The 19,844-nt window shown below is 44.1% G+C and overlaps 1 protein-coding gene across 2 annotated transcripts in view; it reads right to left on the bottom strand.

The window, feature by feature from the left end:
- Positions 1-19,844, bottom strand: part of USP13 (ubiquitin specific peptidase 13) — a 117,949-nt gene that overhangs the window by 24,011 nt on the left and 74,094 nt on the right. For both annotated transcript variants that reach the window (XM_040349429.1, XM_040349428.1), the window contains exons 10-13: positions 17,452-17,545; positions 3,980-4,099; positions 2,420-2,573; positions 2,061-2,235 (exon numbers count right to left, since the gene is read on the bottom strand). In XM_040349429.1, coding sequence (XP_040205363.1) covers positions 2,061-2,235; positions 2,420-2,573; positions 3,980-4,099; positions 17,452-17,545 — 543 coding nt within the window. The remainder of the gene's footprint in view (positions 1-2,060; positions 2,236-2,419; positions 2,574-3,979; positions 4,100-17,451; positions 17,546-19,844) is intronic.

Genomic DNA, 19,844 nt, shown 5'->3' with positions numbered 1-19,844 from the left:
CCACTGTCTTGCTAAAGAAGCTGAGGGTAAAGGTGATGGACTGGCCAAGCATGTCTCCAGACCTAAACCCTATTGAGCATCTGTGGCGCATCCTCAAACAAAAGGTGGAGGAGCACAAGGTCTCTAACATCCACCAGCTCTGTGATGTCATCATTGAGGAGTAGAAATGGACTCCAGTGGCAACCTGTCCCATGAAGCTCTGGTGAACTCCATGCCCAAGAGGGTTAAGGCAGTGCTGGAAAATAATGGTGGCCACACAAAATATTTACACTTTGGGCCCAATTTGGACATTTTCCCTCAGGCCCCGTACAGACGAGAGGATCTATCCGCTGGGATTGATCTGCGGATCAGTTCCAGCGGATAGATCCGGTCGTGTGTAGGCCCGAGCGGACAATTTTCGGCGGATAAAAATCCAGCCGACGGATTCCCAGCGGATAAAAATTTTGTAGCATGCTACAAAATCTATCCGCTGGGATCCAGTCCAGCGGACTGATCCGGTCGTCTGTACAGACTCACCGGATCAGTCCGTCCTCTCCCATCCCTTGCATGCGTCGTAATGATTCGACGCATGCGTGGAAGTGTTTACCTTCCAGCGTCATGCACGTCGCCGCGTTATCGTCGCGACACGTGACCGCAGATGTTTTCCGCGCGGATTTTGATCCGATGGTGTGTACAAGCCATCGAATCAAAATCCGGAGGAGGAATGTCCGCTGGAAACGGGGCCTTAGGGGTTTACTCACTTTTGTTGCCAGCGGTTTAGACATTAATGGCGGTGTGTCAAGTTATTTTAAGGGGACAGCAAATTTACACTGTTATACAAGCTGTACACTCACTACTACATTTTTAGCAAAGTGTAATTTATTTAGTGTTGTCACCACATGAAATTATATATTAAAATATTTACAAAAATATAAGGGGTGTGCCTCACTTTTGCAAGATACTGTGTGTATATAATTATATGTGTATATATATATATATATATATATATATATATATATACACACACAGCTCAAAAAATTTAACACTTTGAAAACGCATCAGATCTCAATGGGGAAAATATCATGCTGGATATCTATTGTCTAATCTAATCTATATTAAACGTACATCTAAAAGCAGTTAACTGAAATTTGGTTGAAAACTGTTCCTGCTATATAATCTGGTGATCTCACCAACAGACAGTAGCGTGTGAGGGTGGACTGGTCAAAGCATGCCTGAACATCTGACCGACATGCAATATCTATGGCCATATAAAGAATATTCACTTGATGCAAACATATCAAAGTTTTGTGACAGTTTTTTACGGGGCTCAGGGAGTATAGCCATTACTACACTCCTGATACGTTGACAGGAGAGACAATGCTTTCTTATAGACAGCTTCTACAGCTATGACCGGAAGTTCCAGTGCAGGAGCACCAGAAGTATAGCGATAGTTGTACTTCCAGCTCTCAGTAAAAATCTATACTGTACATCAAACTGATAAGTCCATGAGGTGGCATGCACCTCGTTGGACTTAACACATAAAAGTCCATATACAGTATATAATAAAAAAAATTACAAATAGAAAATAAGTGAATGGAGTCTCTAGTACTAAATGATTAGGTTTCATTTTCATAGCACTATATTATGAGAATCATATCAAAATGTATCTAACACCTAAAATGTTTTTTGCTAGTTTTGGATAGAGTAGAGTATAGTTAAAAACCATGTCAACCTTACTGTGGAGACTTCTCTTCACTTCCTGTTCCATAGATGCAAAAGAAAGTGAGAGGAATTTATTTTAGAAAAAAATGAGGGAATCCCCTCTCAGCCAGTTGTCACAAGGACAAGTGCCCCCACTGGAATGGGTTCCATGTTCTGGTGATAACCCAAAATTTGGGATTTTCCTTCACTTCCGGAAACAATGAACAGTTTTCTAGCGGCGACACCGACTGAATAAAAACCTCAAAGGGGTTTTTTAATCTTACCATACGCATTCCAATTGTAAGAAAAAAAAGTTGCATGCACTCTAAAAGATAACAGATAGCATTAGTGGCTTATGTGGTTGTGTTGTGAAGACTCACTTAACGGCGGCAGACTTGGCTTGGAGAGCGCTGCTCCAGAAGTCATCCACATTGTCAGGCTCAGTGAAGGCTTGAAGACAGGCACTGAAGGGAATCTTGGCACGTACAAGTTCAGGTGGCGGCCTTTTTGCACTTTCTGCTTCTCTTCTTTTTAAATCATAAGCAATTAATTCATCTGAGGAAAAAGTATTGCCAATTATGATTGATCAAAAATATAGAGGGTACAAGTTTCTCCCCATTTTCTGCAGAAATTATAAACATGCTGAAACAAAGTATCCTGGAGATCCTTCATTTTTCTGAACTAACTTTTATTATAAACCTTTTTTCTAACGAAAATTAACTGTCTATGGTTTTCCTACCTTTATTTTTTGCAGCCTCCATTGCCACAGGTAATTGCATTATATGATCGACTCTCTCTGTGTAACGCACTTTCCGTGACTGACAACATTGTGTCCGTTCTTCCACCAAAAACCTGAAGACATCACTGGGATTTTCCAAGCCTGTACTATTTCTCTATAAAGCAAAAAAGCACATCATCTAAATACAACTCAGACAAACAAAGTTAATGGACAATCGGTAGCAAAAAGGAACTGAGAAACGAAATTCGTCAGCAGGCAACGAAGGAACCATCTGTAAGATTTTGTTTTTTAACCACTTCCAGACCGCCGCATGTATATGTACGTCGGCAGAATGGCACGTACAGGCACATTGGCGTACCTGTACGTCCCTGCCTAGACGTGGGTCGGTGGTCCGATCGGGACCCCCCCCCCCCCGCTACATGTGGCGGTCGGATTCCCGCGGGGAGCGATCCGGGACGACGGCGCGGCTATTCGTTTATAGCCGCCCCATCGCGATCGCTCCCTGGAGCTGAAGAACGGGGAGAGTCGTAAGTAAACCCGGCTTCCCCGTGCTTCCCTGTGGTGGCTGCATCGATCGAGTGATCCCTTTTATAGGGAGACTCGATCGATGACGTCAGTCCTACAGCCACACCCCCCTACAGTTGTAAACACACACTAGGTGAACCCTAACTCCTACAGCGCCCCCTGTGGTTAACTCCCAAACTGCAACTGTCATTTTCACAATAAACAATGCAATTTAAATGCATTTTTTGCTGTGAAAATGACAATGGTCCCAAAAAGGTGTCAAAATTGTCCGAAGTGTCCACTATAATGTCGCAGTCACAAAAAAAATCACTGATCGCCGCCATTAGTAGTAAAAAATAAATAAATAATAAAACTATCCCCTATTTTGTAAACGCTATAAATTTTGCGCAAACCAATCGATAAACGCTTATTGCGATTTTTTTACCAAAAATATGTAGAAGAATACGTATCGGCCTAAACTGAGGAAAAAAATGTTTTTTATATATGTTTTTGGGGGATATTTAGTATAGCAAAAAGTAAAAAATATTGCATTTTGTTCAAAATCGTCGCTCTATTTTTGTTTATAGCGCAAAAAATAAAAACCGCAGAGGTGATCAAATACCACCAAAAGAAAGCTCTATTTGTGGGAAAAAAAGGACGGCAATTTTGTTTGGGAGCCACGTCGCACGACCGCGCAATTGTCTGTTAAAGCGACGCAGTGCCGAATTGTAAAAACCCCTTGGGTCATTTAGCAGCATATTGGTCCGGTCCTTAAGTGGTTAACATGTCTAAACACTCTTGTAAGAATAGATTGTCATTCCCAATATGAAAGAAGGAAGTCTCCACCAGAATATAGAAACAACAGGTTGGGGAAATGCAGTATGCACAAATATTTTATTTTAAGCAAAATGCATTTATCGTACATTTTTTATTTCTTTTTTTTTTTTTTACATCCCCCCCCCCTAAGGTGATAGTAATTTTATTATTTTCATATATTTTTCTACATGTAGAAAATGAATGCACCACAAGTAAATTCAAGAAAAACATTGTAAATACCTCTACAAGATTAATAAGGTACAGGAAAAATTCTTGTGCATCTTGTTGTCTATTTGAAGAGAATTCTGGATGTTCTTTACTCATTAGTGCTTTGAACATATGAGTTGTAATTCCCTTTGGCTTCGGTTTAAAATATAAGGCACAAAAATAGAAGAAAGAAAAAAAAAGGAAAACAACGTTAAGAAATTAGACTATACCAGAAAGTAAAAAATCAAAGCTAAAATGTGAGGAAATAAAAAAAAAAATTACCCTTGCACTGCAGACAACACAACACTTAAAAGAGGATATATTTTGACTATACAATTTTCCTTTAGATTTACCAAAACCATATAATACGAGGTCAAACTTTATTTTTTTCCAAAAGGTTAACACTTTCAATTGGTATGCAATCAGGCAGGCTCTTGCACTACATAGTTAAAGGTAAATCTAAAGGGAATTGAATAAGAATATTGTATAATGTATGACCAAGCTTTAGACTACATTGATACCTTTGTTTATCCCATGCCCCACACAGAGCAGCACTTCATTGTTATATTTTCATTGATGAAGCCATGGCATTTGGAGAAACCTGTTGGGTTTTTGTAATATTTGTTTTTTTGTTTTTGTTTTTTTGCTCCATTTAGAGCTTGCTACAAGAATAAGTATCTTTTTTTCCAAAGTAAAATTGTGTTGCGAATGTCAACATAACTGCATCAGATTATCAGGACATCTGAGCACTTGTGCTATAAATAAATACTAAGAGAACAGGAATTTGACTACTACTGCAATGTGGGGGTTGTTTTACCTTTAAAAATGTTTCATGATTTATGGATAATTGCTAAGTGGTAGAATACCATGGAGAGGCGTTTTTAGGTTGCGGAAAAAAAACTCTGACGCTGGTAAAAGCAGCTGTGAAAACGCCCTGTGTGCATGGGGTCTTAATAGGAAATTATCCCAACCACATACTAGGTGGACAGGCTGACAATAAGCACATTTTTAGGTTTTGATATTCTAAACATACAAATGGTTGCAGCTTATCTACCTAAACACAATCAAAATAAAGCAAAAGCATAGCATTCTTAGGCCCCGTACACACGGTCAGACAAAACCGATGAGAATGGACCGAAGTTCAATTACATCGGTCCAAACCGACCGTGTGTATAGCCCATCTGTCTGTTTTCCTTCGGTCCAAAATTTTAAAACATGCTTCAAAACCGAACCGATGGACCAATGCCCGATCGGTCCAAACCGATGGTTAGTACAGAAAGCATCGGTTCAAAACCCGCGCATGCTCAGAATCAAGTCGACGCATGCTTGGAAGCATTGAACTTCGTTTTATTCCGCACGTTTATTCAGTTCTGACCCGATCGGTTTTTGGAATGAATGTGTGTACGCACATCAGACCATCAGGCCACTTCATCGGTGAACCGATGAAAATGGTCCGTCGGACCATTCTCATCAGTTTGGTCCGACCGTGTGTACAAGGCCTAAGTGGAAATAATGCATTTCAAAATCAAAGAATCTACAGAACTTTATCGACTAAACATTTGCCAGCAACAACAAGACAATACCTTTTATGCTCTAATCTACCCCTAAAAAGTGACTAGAGGAATTTGGCTGCATGCTGTGGACAACACTTGCCACTGCCTTCTAATTCATTTTTACAGATAAGCCACATGGAGAGATTACAATTAGATTTAAAATCCAGCTGCCTCTCATTTATCAATGTATATGTGACAGTTTTTAAGCGATTTAGGCTTTATACACATGGCCATACAGGAGAGTACAGTGTGCAGAGCCTGTGTAATCACTTTCCCCAGACACAATCGCGCATTGAGCTTGCTCTTTTTCTATGAACCAGTATTTCAACAAACAATTGAACATTTTCCCATAGCACCTAAAGCTGAACTGTGACCAGAAAAAAATGTATTTAAATAAATTCCTTTTTATGTGCACCGAAAGTTTTAGCAGATTGAGATATTACCATAAAAAAAATATCACTGTGCTGCGCATTACTTGTATAGAGTAGAGTTACGGGTGGGACCCAGCAGGTCCTCCCACTACAGGCTGCCTGCAGATAAATACAGGAGGATACAAGGCGAGAGAATAGTGACTGGTCTCCATCATATGATCATATGTGTGGAGATTTGAATTATGGTGCTCAGTAAACAAGCTGTTTGAAGAAAAGCAGCTAATATTATACTAAACAATACATGAAGAGCCTAGAGATGCACGAGTTGGATGAAAATTTAAAACTAAGAATATCTGTAAGACATTGTTCTAAATAAAATAAAAAGTAACCGATTAGGAAATACTGTATATTTAAAACCCTATATATTCTCTTGCACACAGGGCATTAGAAAAAACAAGCTGCAAAGCCACTACTGACGCAAAAAATAAGCATCTGTTAAAATGCGCTTTTAGTAGCTTTTTGCATTGGTGTTAATGCGTGTTTATACGCGTTTCTCTGCCCCTTCTATTTTCCACTCTTACTACAGAGCATAACGTGTCAAAATCATTGATTGCCTTGGTTCCCTTCAGTCTGGTATGGATTTTGAGGGAAAACCCCACGCCTTGTGATGGAACATGACGTCACAAGGGGTGGGGTCACGCGGTGACATCACCGGATGGCCACGCCCCATGGTTATATAAGAACTGGCAGAGAACAGAGCTTGCACAACAATAGGAGCCAGTGTCAGATGAGGACGAGGTCATAGAAGACAGCAGCGGAGGGAGAAGACAGCAGTGGAGGGAGAAGACTAGAGGAAGAAGACCAGGGGAAAAGCACACCACCGGTGGCAGAAGACTGGAGGAAGAAGATACGTTGAAGAAGGACTTGTCAAATTCATCTATTGCTTTTATTTATACTACACTGCCTTTTTTGGGGGTGAATGAGTAGGGGTACAATGTACCCCTACTCATTCACATGGCGGGGGGCAGGATCTGTTAAAGGGGGCTTTCAGATTCCAATAAGCCCCCTGCCCACAGACCCCCAGAACCACTGCCAAGGAAAGAGGCTCTTGTTCCCATAAACATGAGGACAGGGTGCTTTGGGGTGGGGGGGGGGGCAGAGCCCCCATGCCCCAAAGCACCTCCCCATGTTGAGGGTGTGTGGCCTGGTATGATCCAGGAGGGGGGCCCCACTCGCTTGTCCGCCCCCCTTTTCTGACCTGCAGGGCTGCATGCTCGGATAAGGGTCTGGTAGGGATTTTGGGGGGGAGGGCCCACGCCATTTTTTTTTCTTGCCGTGGAGTTTACCCTCAAAATCCATTCCAGACTAAAGGGTCTGGTATGGTCTTGGGGGGAGGTGGGGGGGCATGTAGTTTTTTTTTTTTTTCATTTTAGTGTGGGGTTCCCCTTCAAGATCCTCAGAGCACAGGTCGCATGCCACAAGTCAGATCATAATGATCCGACTTCCACTTAAATCAATGCGCTAAAAGTTGGATAAGTTAAAAAAATAAATGCTTAAAAGCTGAAACGCTGGTCTTCTGAAGGCGCTGGCCATTGGGGTTTTTTTGCAGCTTGAAAACACCTATGCCACTTACAGTTCCTAAAATCCTTTGTGCATGAACACATAGAATAACGTGGAGAGGTGTTTTTAAGTTGCAAAGAAAAAAAAAAAAACGTCTGACGCTGGTAAAACCAGCTGTGAAAACGCCCTGTGTGCATGGGGTCTTAATAGGAAATTATCCCAACCACATACTGGGTGGAAAGGCTGACAATAAGCACATTTTTAGGTTTTGATATTCTAAACATACAAATGGTTGCAGCTTATCTACCTAAACACAATCAAAATAAAGCAAAAGCATAGCATTCTAAGTGGAAATAATGCATTTCAAAATCAAAGAATCTACAGAAGAACTTTTATCGACTAAACATTTGCCAGCAACAACAAGACAATACCTTTTATGCTCTAATCTACCCCTGAAAAGTGACTAGAGGAATTTGGCTGCATGCTGTGGACAACACTTGCCACTGCCTTCTAATTCATTTTTACAGATAAGCCGCATGGAGAGACTACAATTAGATTTAAATCCAGCTGCCTCTCATTTATCAAAGTATACAGTATGTGACAGTTTTTAGGCGAATTAAGCTTTATGCACATGGCCATACAGGAGAGTACAGTGTGTGGAGCCTGCGTAATCACTTTCCCCAGATCCACTGTTGCCACATACAATCGCGCATTGAGATTAATTACAAGATGTGGCTGCATGCAGTTATACACTGGGGGTTGTGTAAAGTACCCACATGGATGCATGCTCCATGAAAATAGTGTGCATTGAAAGCAAACATTGGTGCACATGCAGGTGCTTTACACAACCCCCAGCGCATATCCATGTACAGCTGCATCTTCAAGTCATCTCAATGGGCAGCAGTGGGCCCTGGGAAAGTGACTATGTAGGCTCTGCACACTGTACGGCTCTCTGTGTGCATGATGTCTTATTCTGTCGCTGTGCTGCTAGAGCACAGATTGAAGAATTACGAATAAAGAAAATGTCTTAAAGTGATACTGTTTTTTTTTAGTTTAAAAAAACAACAAGTTATACTTACCTGAGCAGCCCAGATCCTTCTCTTCTCGGGTCTCTTTCCGATGCTCCTGGCCCCTCCCTCCTGCCCCCACAGCCAGCAGCTTGCTATTGGGGCACCCGAGCCGAGATGCTCCTCTGTTCATTTAGACACGGAGCTGCGGGTCTGCCCTGCCCCCTCTCTCCTCATTGGCTCACTGACCGTAGCGGGAGTCAATGTCGCCCCGCTGCTGTCTCAGCCAATAAGGAGGGAGATTCCTGGAGAACCGAGACTCTTGTGCAACTTCCCTGGATCGAGATGGGGTTTAGATAAGTATTAGCGGGGCAGCTGCACACAGAAGGTTTTTTATCCTAATGCATACAACACATTAAGATAAAAAAAACTTTTGCCTTTACAGCCACTTTAAAGTTAATTGAAAACTACATGTCCCTGTGTACATGTTTAACGTACATTATATCTGTCTAGCCTCTCCTTTTTAGCCCTGCAAATTTTTTTTTTTTTTTATGTCTCCAACTAGTTTCAATTGATCCAAATTAATTTGAAACAATTTAAGACTGATCCTTCACTGATTACTGTTAACAGTATTTTATAGAAAAAGTCAGTTCCTTTAAAACTAATATTTTAGTTTTTTGAAAATTTGACATTCTGGCAAGCTCAGTCATCGAATGTCTAGGGGAAGCCCTACCTCTGAATCCCCAGCTTCATCCACCTGTCATGTTCTTGCTCTCTCTTTTTGATTTTTTTTTATGTTAAAATGATGCAGCAGCATGAACAAGACTTTGCTTATTTAAGAGGAATTGAAATTTGTGGTGAAGGCACTCATGTAGCTAGATCTTATTTCTGGACTGGGTGACTGAGCCCATCCACATTCTACGCAGAAATAAAATTGGGTACACAAACAAAAATGATCTAACAGATTCCACCCATGCACACTATACAGAAGGAAGAATCTCACCGCTGTAGCTATTGAATTGTGACAGCTGCAGCCGGCACCTGTCAGAATACCACAACAGCGGCTGCATCTGATTGGATGCAGTAGTTTGGCTGCCAATTTTGGACTCTTTTTCAATTAAAGGATGTTGGGCAACCCATGTAATGAATTTCATCCAGTCCCTCAGGAAATAGACAAAATGTATATAGCATGTACCCAGCTTTAAACATTAGTCTTGCAGCATTGGGGTCCTCAGTTTAAATCCCAGCCAGGGCACTAAATGCATGGAGCTTGCATCTTCTCCTTGTGCTTGCATGATTTTCCTCTGGGTACTCCAGTTTGCTCCCACACACCAAAGACATATTGGTAGGGTAGGTGCCTCCTGTCTACACTGGTCTTAGCATGTAGGGGTAGGAGTTAGGGACCTTAGATTGTAAGCTCCTTGGGGGCTTACAATCTAAATTTACCCAGTACAAAATGTATGTAAAGTAAAGGTATGTATGTAAATGGTATGCAATGGTACTAAATGTAAATGTACAGTATGTAAAGCATTATATAAACAGCAGCAAGTACTAAAGTGTATGGATCATGATAAGAACTACTCATGCATTCTCCTCTAATGCGGGAAAAAGGTGAAGATTATGAATCTGTGTTAGCTGCAGTTGCTCTGAATAAAAACAGATTAAATGAACTTTCCCTGCCTCCTACAGAACACAGTTGTGTTATCAATACTAAAGACATTAATAGCACATTGAGGGAGGAAGAAGGGGAATGCAAGGCATATCACTCACCAACTGTGTCCTAGAATGGCCTCTCGTTATAAGAAAAGAGCAAACAGTGATTTAAAAATTGACAGGTTACGCACAGGAAAATCATTTAACAGCACCTAACAGGGAAAATGGGACGACATGACACAAATCCAAAGAAAGGAAAATGTGATAAGAAAATAAGCCACCTATGCATTAATGAAACCAGAGAGAGGAAAGGCTATTTTTGTTTATCTTCCCGCTGCCAAGAAATCTTACCCACCCCTATTCTGTGAAAGATCATTCCTGGAGACTTTCTCTCAGACCGAGAAGCTTCTTGAGCAGGCACATCGAGTCTCTTACACTATAATGAAGCTCATTCCTATGGGCACCAACAACTCCCCCTCAGAGATCTGCACAAATCAATTAGCCATGTGGCAAGATGTGAACATTCCTAATATTACCGGGATTCTCCAGGCTAGTTTGCACTGATCTTCCTAGAAACACTTCACTAAGCAAGTTTTTGCCAATGGAATGTGGATTAAGGCCAAACTCCATCTTCCTAATAAATATGATTGCAGCTGCATGACGACTATGATATGGCCAATGCACTCAAACAGCAATGCTGTACTTTTGACATTAAAGTGGTTGTAAACCCTGTACTACCACTTTTACCTACAGGCAAGCCTATAATAAGGCTTACCCGTAGGTACTGTAATTATCTCCTAAACTTGCACCGTTTTAGGAGATAATCACTGTATCAGCACGTGCCGACGTCATCGGCACATGCGCACTGAAGAAACAGCTCATTAATGTCGTTTCTTCAGGAGCTGTGCCATGACCGGCGGCTTCCCCATGAATGCATGGGAGTGATGTCATTGTGGCTCTGGCCAATCACAGCGCCGGAGCCGCAAACACGGAAATAACTGCAGGGAGACATGTTGCCAGTCACAGCGGTGTGCGGGGACCGCTGCAACAGCTTCGATCTAAGGGAAGTATTTCATAATCAATCACATACTAGCTGATTATGCCTGTCTTACAGGTTGTTGTTTTTTGAGAGTTTACAACCACTTAAAGGCCCCTTTTACACAAACACCTCGATGAGTTCCACCTGTCAATTTTTCAGGCAGGGTCAATCGGAACCTCTATAGTCCTCAATGGAAACAGAAAAACAAACAAGGCGCCTCTAAGTGCAGAAGTATAAAACTTTTAATATCCCCTAAAGGGGTTAAAAACACTTTCAAGATAGTGGATGAAACAGGCATGTAGCAGGTAAGTGCATCCAGGAGATGTTCCAGTGGATGGGCAGTCCCAGTCTGTTATGGTAAAGCTTCCAGGGAAGTCCACGAGATAACAGCCGACTTGTGCTGTGAATGCTCAGAGGACACAATAACGCTGGAGCCTGGGGATGAGGTCAGAGGAAGCGAGACAGAAACGTGTCCCGCCTCTATGACACACTTCCTGTCCACTTCCTGTTTGTGTTCCATGCTGGTTTCTGTCTCGCTTCCTCGGACATCAGGCTCCAGCGTTATTGTGTCCTCTGAACATTCACAGCACAGGTCGGCTGTTATCTCATGGACTTCCCTGGAAGCTTTACCATCACAGATTGGGACTGCCCTGCCACTGGAACATCTCCTGGACGCACTTACCTGCTACATGCCTGTTTCATCCACTATCTTGTAAGTGTTTTTAACCCCTTTAGGGGATATTAAAAGTTTTATACTTCTGCAATTAGAGGCGCCTTGTTTGTTTTTCTGTTTCCATTAGAGATTGCTTGTCTCCCTGAGTGCTGCCTAAAGTGTGTGAAGATTTGCTACCCTCTCCAACACAGAATTTATCTGTCAGGATTCAAATGCTTGGAGCGCTCTGGATATACACATTTTTCTGGATCTATTGTCCTCAATGGAGCTGTGGGTGTAATCAGACTTGTGTCCATTTACACCAGCCTACATCCAATCCAATCCACTAAAAACAGACAGATGGGGATCCATTCCCAGATGGCAGTTGGATTTAAAGGGACAAGTGAGCCATTTACATCTGATCGCCCATAGAGGAGAGCGGGCTGTGTTCGTGTCCACTCGCAGGCGTCAAAAATGAAAGGACACTAAAAGGAGAAGCTTGGGGTGTATAAAAAAAAAAAACATCCTCACTCACCTCTATGTTGCAGCTTTGGTGTGATCACATGGGGCCATATCCACAAAAGAGATACTCCGGCGTAAGCCGTCGTATCTCTGGTTCTAACTTTGGAACTGATCCTCAGAAGCAGTTTTCCTAAGTTAGGCAGAAGATCCGACATCTGTAAGGGACTTACACTGCCGGATCTTAGGATGCAGTACCGCATCCGCCACTGGGGGCATTTCGAGTCGAAATGCCTCTTCTGGTATGCAAATTAGCACTTAGGGCGATCCTCAAAGCTTTTGTGCTTAGTTTTTTCGCAGTAAGTGTTAGTTTGCCTGGTGTAAAACTAGGGCTGCTTTTACAAAGTGTAAAGTTAGTCACACCTTGTAAAGGCCCATTCAAGCGACGGCATTTGGTATGCATTCCCGAGGGAGAACTCCACGGCAATTTGTAAAATCCAAACCGGCATGGGTTCCCCCCCAGGAGCATACCAGGCCCTTAGGTCTGGTATGGGTTGTAAGGAGACCCCCCCTCCGCCGAAAAATCGACGTAGGGGGCCCCCCTACAATCCATACCAGACCTGTATCCAAAGCACGCTACCCGGCCGGTCAGGAAGGGAGTGGGGACGAGCGAGCGCCCCCCCCCCCCTCCTGAGCCGTGCCAGGCCGCATGCCCTCAACATGGGGGGGTTGGGTGCTCTGGGGTGGGGGGGCCCGCAGTGCGCCCCCCCACCCCAGAGCACCCTGTCCCCATGTTGATGAGGACAGGACCTCTTCCCGACAACCCTTGCCGTTGGTTGTCGGGGTCTGCGGGCGGGGGGCTTATCGGAATCTGGGAGTCCCCTTTAATAAGGGGGTCCCCAGATACCGGCCCCCCACCCTAAGTGGTACATCGTACCCCTATCCATTCACCTGGAGGCAAAAAGTAAAATTTAGTAAACACACAACACAAGGGTTTTTAAAATAATTTATTATTCTGCTCCGGATGCCCCCCCTGTCTTCTTTATTAGCTCTATTACCAGGGGGGGCTTCTTCTTCCACTCTCCGGGGGTCTTCTTCCACTCTCCGGGGGGGGTTTCTTCTTCCGCTCTCCGGGGGGGGGCTTCTCCGCTCTCCGGGGGTCGTCATCTCTCTTCTCCCCTCTTCCGCTGTTGACTCGGCGAACCCCGGTTCTTCTGCAGATGTCCGGTGCCTTCTTCTTCAGCGCTGGCTGCCTGCTATCTTTGTGTGTTAGCTCAATTTCAAACAGGCAGCCGGCACGGTCTTCTGTGACGTCAGGGTCTTCTCTTCTGTTCTTCTCCCCTCTTCCGATGTTGCCTCGTCGCATCTTGTCACTGCAATGATGGAAGCGCGCCTTGCATCCCATTTATATAGGCATCACCGTCCCATCATGCTCCGGCAGGTACCCACGTGGTGGGTGCCTACCCACGTGCACCCACCACGTGGGTACCTGCCGGAGCATGATGGGACGGTGATGCCTATATAAATGGGATGCAAGGCGCGCTTCCATCATTGCAGTGACAAGATGCGACGAGGCAACATCGGAAGAGGGGAGAACAGAAGAGAAGACCCTGACGTCACAGAAGACCGCGCCGGCTGCCTGTTTGAAATTGAGCTAACACACAAAGATAGCAGGCAGCCAGCGCTGAAGAAGAAGGCACCGGACATCTGCAGAAGAACCGGGGTTCGCCGAGTCAACAGCGGAAGAGGGGAGAAGAGAGATGACGACCCCCGGAGAGCGGAGAAGCCCCCCCCCCCGGAGAGCGGAAGAAGAAACCCCCCCCGGAGAGTGGAAGAAGACCCCCGGAGAGTGGAAGAAGAAGCCCCCCCTGGTAATAGAGCTAATAAAGAAGACAGGGGGGGCATCCGGAGCAGAATAATAAATTATTTTAAAAACCCTTGTGTTGTGTGTTTACTAAATTTTACTTTTTGCCTCCAGGTGAATGGATAGGGGTACGATGTACCCCATATCCATTCACTTAGGGTGGGGGGCCGGTATCTGGGGACCCCCTTATTAAAGGGGACTCCCAGATTCCGATAAGCCCCCCGCCCGCAGACCCCGACAACCAACGGCAAGGGTTGTCGGGAAGAGGTCCTGTCCTCATCAACATGGGGACAGGGTGCTCTGGGGTGGGGGGGCCCGCAGTGCGCCCCCCTGCCCCAGAGCACCCAACCCCCCCATGTTGAGGGCATGCGGCCTGGCACGGCTCAGGAGGGGGGGGCGCTCGCTCGTCCCCACTCCCTTCCTGACCGGCCGGGTAGCGTGCTTTGGATACGGGTCTGGTATGGATTGTAGGGGGACCCCCTACGTCGATTTTTCGGGGGAGGGGGGTCTCCTTACAACCCATAACAGACCTAAGGGCCTGGTATGCTCCTGGGGGGGGAACCCATGCCGGTTTTTTCTTTGAAAATTGGCATGGAGTTCTCCCTCAGGAATGCATGCTGAGCGACGTTATAATTTTTTTTAATAATTATTTGTTTTCCCGGCGCGTATATTTTTTTTCACCCGTCGCAACTTTAGTGTCCCGTCGCAATCCACAAAGCCGCCCAGCGTCAATTACGTTCGCGCGCTGCACGTCGGGAAAATTACGTCACACGCATGCGCAGTACGGCCGGTGCGGGAGCGCGCCTCATTTAAATTATAAACGCCCCCTGGAGAGGAGGACCACCTTACGACGGCGGCACTTAAGTTACACGGCCTGAAATTTCTAGGTAAGTGCTTTGAGGATCAGGCACTTAGGTAGAAACTTTAAGTCAGTGTAACTTAACTGCTGAAAGTTAAGTTACGCCGCCTGGCTGAGGATTTGGCCCATGGTTTTTAAATCTGCTTGGTTTTTAAGGTGAGCATCTACTGTTGCTCTCTGCTCTCCACTCTGCTCCTCCTGCACTCATTGGAGCACTAGACGAAAGAGGGGGCAGGTGCAGCTGGCTTTAGCTCTAGCTCTGAGCCGAGAGTCAGAGCTGAAAAGGGGCATGTAAAAAGACCCCTTGTGTTTTGAAATATAAGGCTCAACTGCTAATTTAAGTTTATCATTTTGCTGATCAAGTAAATATATATCGTTGTTTAAGAAGTGAGCTTGTGTTAAAATCGAAATCAAAAATAAGGAACTTGCGTGTTGGTCATAGGTTTTAGTTTTAGGTGACATAATGGCCCAGATTTACAATGCACTTACGCCGACGTAAAACAAGATACGCTGACGTAAGTGCAAATGTGCGCCGTCGTATTTGTGCGCCCGACCCACAAACAGATATGCACCAACGTATCTTGCTTACGCCGGCGTAGGATGGACGCACATTTAGGCTGGGTGCATGTTGCCGCTCCCATTGATTAGCCATTCAAACATGCAAATGAGGGAAATACGGCGATTCACGAACCTGCGTGCGCCCGACGCAGGCTACGTGAGGTGCGCGTAAGTTGTACGTTCGGCGTAAAGTTATTCCCCATAAAGGAGGTGCAACCCAGCAGCAGACATGCAAACGTCTGCACCAGGGAACACAAGCCGGCGTATTTTATGTTGGACGTGTGTCTGGCTGGGCGTAGGTTACGTTCACACCGCACGCAGTGATCCGGCGTAGTTTAGGCAGTTGTTCCAACGTGGTTGTGAGCAGGCGCAGGGGGATGCGTCCACGTCACGGCGCATGCGCAGTTCGTGATACCTATCTGTCTGGCGCTCCGCCCATCATTTGCATGGGGTCACGCCTCATTTGCATGGGTCACGCCCACTTCCACCTACGCCAGCCTGCGCCCTCGAAACCTACGCCACGCTAACGCAGCGTTGGGAGCAATAGCTTGCTGAATGCTTGCCTCTCTGAGCTGCGTTGGCATAGCGTACATTGGTTACTCTACGGCGGCGTAATGTGCGCCTTGCTCTCTGTGAATCTGGGCCAATGTCTGGAGTTATATCTGTCATATATCAGTAATATAATGTGACATAATGAGTTTGCTTAGATACAGAGATGTAAAGAGTTAATAAATGACTATGATTGGTTAAATGCATGTTAGAAGGAAATATGTAATTTGAACATGTACCTCTTATTGGTGGAAGATGGTTGGTGACGCCCATCTTTCATTCATACTTAACCTGTCTGAGCCATAATAAAACGGAACAGTGTATTGTAGATCAACCTGTGTTGTGTCAATCATTTATATACGCAGTCCCCTATGCATAGAGATATTTGGGTATGAGAGCAACGGAATCAGCTGACAATGAGGTAACTATAATTAGATAATAGTCAGGACTAGTGGTTAAAGGTGAGCCTTACAAGAGCCATCTGTCAATCAGGCAGCTGGGTGGATCCTGAGAATATGCTATGACCACTCACAAAACATACTCATTAATGGAGTATGCCCTAGCAAAAGGTTTTTATATTTCCGAATAGAGTGGGAAAGAGTTAGAACTTCTATCAGGTTTTACTGCAATCCAGGAATAGACATACACTTTACACCCCATCTGTAAATTTAGTCACATGCATCTGATTGCACAATCTTCTTAAAGCTGAACTCTGGAAATTAGACAAAATCTACCCTTGAAGTAGACATGGCACATGTTGGGTTAGGACAATTTAAATGAATGGGCTGCCAACACAACAGAATGAACCAAAATGAAACATGCTCCATTTTAATACCACAGGGCACTACAACATACAGTAGTCTGAAAAAGATTGATTTAATGCTTTGGGGTGCCTTTGAAAATGACTGGCGCAGCAACAGTCTAATGCGGGTAAAGAGAATGTGAATATCTGTGTTCATAGTTGTGCGCAGCCTATTGCATTAGGGTGTGCACCCTAAAGCTCAAACACAAATGCATGTGTATGTGTCGACATTTATATGACCTGTGACACTGACCTCCCTGCCGCCACAGTGAAAGAAAGAACATAGACACTTCTCTTATGGCAGAGCAGATAAGGGGTAGATCTTTCACATGTTCCTGCTGCTACACAGAGCAATATTACTAATGTGGATGGGGTGATTAGGTTGTGCCTGGGCACACCCAGCACACAATGTGCGCACGCCTATGTCTGTGTTCCAGCAACACACTACACTGGAAAGCTCTGAATGGGTTCCAAGGGGCAAATAGTTACAAACATGACAGATTCTCTCTGGCTCTATGATAACATGGTGCAACATTTTCCACTCTCCTGAAGATCATGCCAACTATCATTCTCACATACCTTGTGTTCTTCTTTCATCACTTGTTCTATGATTTCACATTTTGCTGGAGGTTTGGAGTACTGTCCAGAGAGAAGACCATAGCCAAGTTTGCCCCTATTTAGTAACACAAAAAAATAATGGCGATATTGGTCATTAGTGAGGGCCGTCACATTGTATAAAAATCTTGAGATATTTTTTAATTCTTTTTTTTTTTTTTATCAGACCATGTCCAAGGGTATAGGAAAGCTCAATATAGATTTCACATTCACTTTTTGTCTTGTATGTTCCTTTGCTTCTCCCAGTCTCCTCAATAGAACTTCTCTTTCTCTACACACTGCTAACCAATATGGTTATTGAACAGAATTTTAAACTCAGAGGCAGGTGGTTCTTTTGGGTTACATGTTTTTACGTTACAATCAATACAAATACATTTATATTAGCGGATTGTAGAACAATAGTCCAGTGCATACTCATGCAATATTGTATGGGATTGCATATACTCTGTTAAATGGTGATTGTTTGCATTGTGTCAGAGAAACCTAGATCATATGCTTTCTACGGATTACAGTACTTGTACTTTTTTTTTTTCATGTCCTTGCACTGTTCGAATGATTTAAAAAAAAAAAAATGCCTTCAAAAACGAAGAAAAACAAAGCAATACATACGCGGGGCATCTAAAACAGGTTGAATGCTGGGCAGTTCTGCATTTTACGGAAAGGAAAATTACACTTTCTACACATATGCTTTATTCGCACTTGTGCATGCAGCTTTCTTAACTAAGTCAACAACAAGGGGTACTTGTTTTGCCAATCATCAAGAATTTCAGGCAGAATGCTACCAGCCTAGTGTGTTTACAGGATTTCCTGACCTCCACTATAAGGAGCTGAGGGAAGAAAAGAACTGCTCATTATTAACCCAATGTACAGGATAGTCCTTCTCTCTTCTTCCCCTTTTCTCCCTCTAGTGGAGGTCAGGAGCCACTGCTGCAGGAGAAGTACACTGTAATCATGTTGATGTCAGTCTGGTAGCTCCTGAAAGAATCTCTTATTTATTTGAGCAGGCTTCAGAGACAAGTAAGAATAAAGTATACATCAGTGCAGAAAGTGCATAAAATGCACAAACAAATGAGTACATGGCAGAGCCAGGGGAAACTACTACTACAACTACTACTTTTCATTCTGCTTATTAAACGTCACTATTTTTACAACTGACAATTCTATTTCCTTTAAAGCTGAAGCTTGTTTTGTTTTTTTCGGGGGGTGAACAGCACCTTAATTATATGTAATGGAGTTTCTGGAAAAAAAGTGTGTACCTTATAGAATGCAGGGATCAGGAGCGTGTAATGTACATGGTGCAGGAGTAAGGAGTGTGTAATGTACATGTTATAGGAGTCAGGAGTGTGTACCTCATAGCGTGTAGGGGTCAGGAGTGAGTAATGTACGTGGTGCAGGAGTGTGTACCTTATAGGGTGCAGTGGTCAGAAGTTTGTGTAACGTACAGAGTGTGCAATTTACAAAGTGCAGGCCAGGAGTTAGAACGTGCATAGTTCAGGGATCAAGAGTGTGTAAGGTACAGAGTGCAGGGGTCAAGAGTATGTAATGAATAGAGTGTAGGGGTCAGAAGCCCAAAATTTACAGAATGCAGGAGTCAGGAGTCGATAATGTACATTGAGTAGCCTGCTGAGTGGTTGCTAGGGGTTACAGCATCTTACACTTTTGTTTGTGTGCAGCAGACACACGTAGTTAAGCGGCATTTTTACCAACACCCCCCCCCCCCCAACTGCTCCCCTTTAAGCTGCAAAGGCAGTGGTTGAGGGTGTACGCATGTTTTGTCTGGTGCAGCAAAAATTATGTTCCCTGTAGCGTTCGGCAGCCATACCACTTGCTGAACTCAACCCATGCAATCAAATTCTGCTGCACCGCAACTGTGTGAAATGCACATGCTTGCAGCATGGTTTTGTGGGTATTTAGGGGTTAAATCAGGTGGTGAGGAGGCAACATAATGCTTCCTCACTACTGTCAAACACCTCTAAAAATCGATCCCCCACAGATCATTCCTCAGAGGGCAAAACAATAGTAAAAAGGAGCCCTGTGGCTCCGTTTACACTTGTGGTTTGGAGGCAGTTAAAATATGAGGTTAAGGCCACATTTTTACTGCCACAGAGCTATTCCCTTTAACCTGCAAAGGCAGCAGAGAGGGATGTACACATGCTGCTACCAAAATGCTTTGCATTATGGCGCAGCAACAATTGTCCCCGCTGTCTGTCAAGCTCCCTCTAAATAGTAATCCAAATGTGGATTGCCTTTCAGAGAGCACAACATGTGTAAGAGAGCCCCAAGGCTGTTTAGCCTATATAATATTTTCAATTCAGCAGGGCCTGAGGACAGGAACAGTTGTGGGGCACCTGAGTAAT

This window comes from Rana temporaria, chromosome 4 (genome assembly GCF_905171775.1).
Source record: "Rana temporaria chromosome 4, aRanTem1.1, whole genome shotgun sequence".
In the NCBI taxonomy this organism is placed as follows: Eukaryota; Metazoa; Chordata; class Amphibia; order Anura; family Ranidae; genus Rana; species Rana temporaria.
The sequence above is the reverse complement of the archived record's forward strand: the minus strand, read 5'-3'. Positions and strand labels throughout refer to the sequence as shown.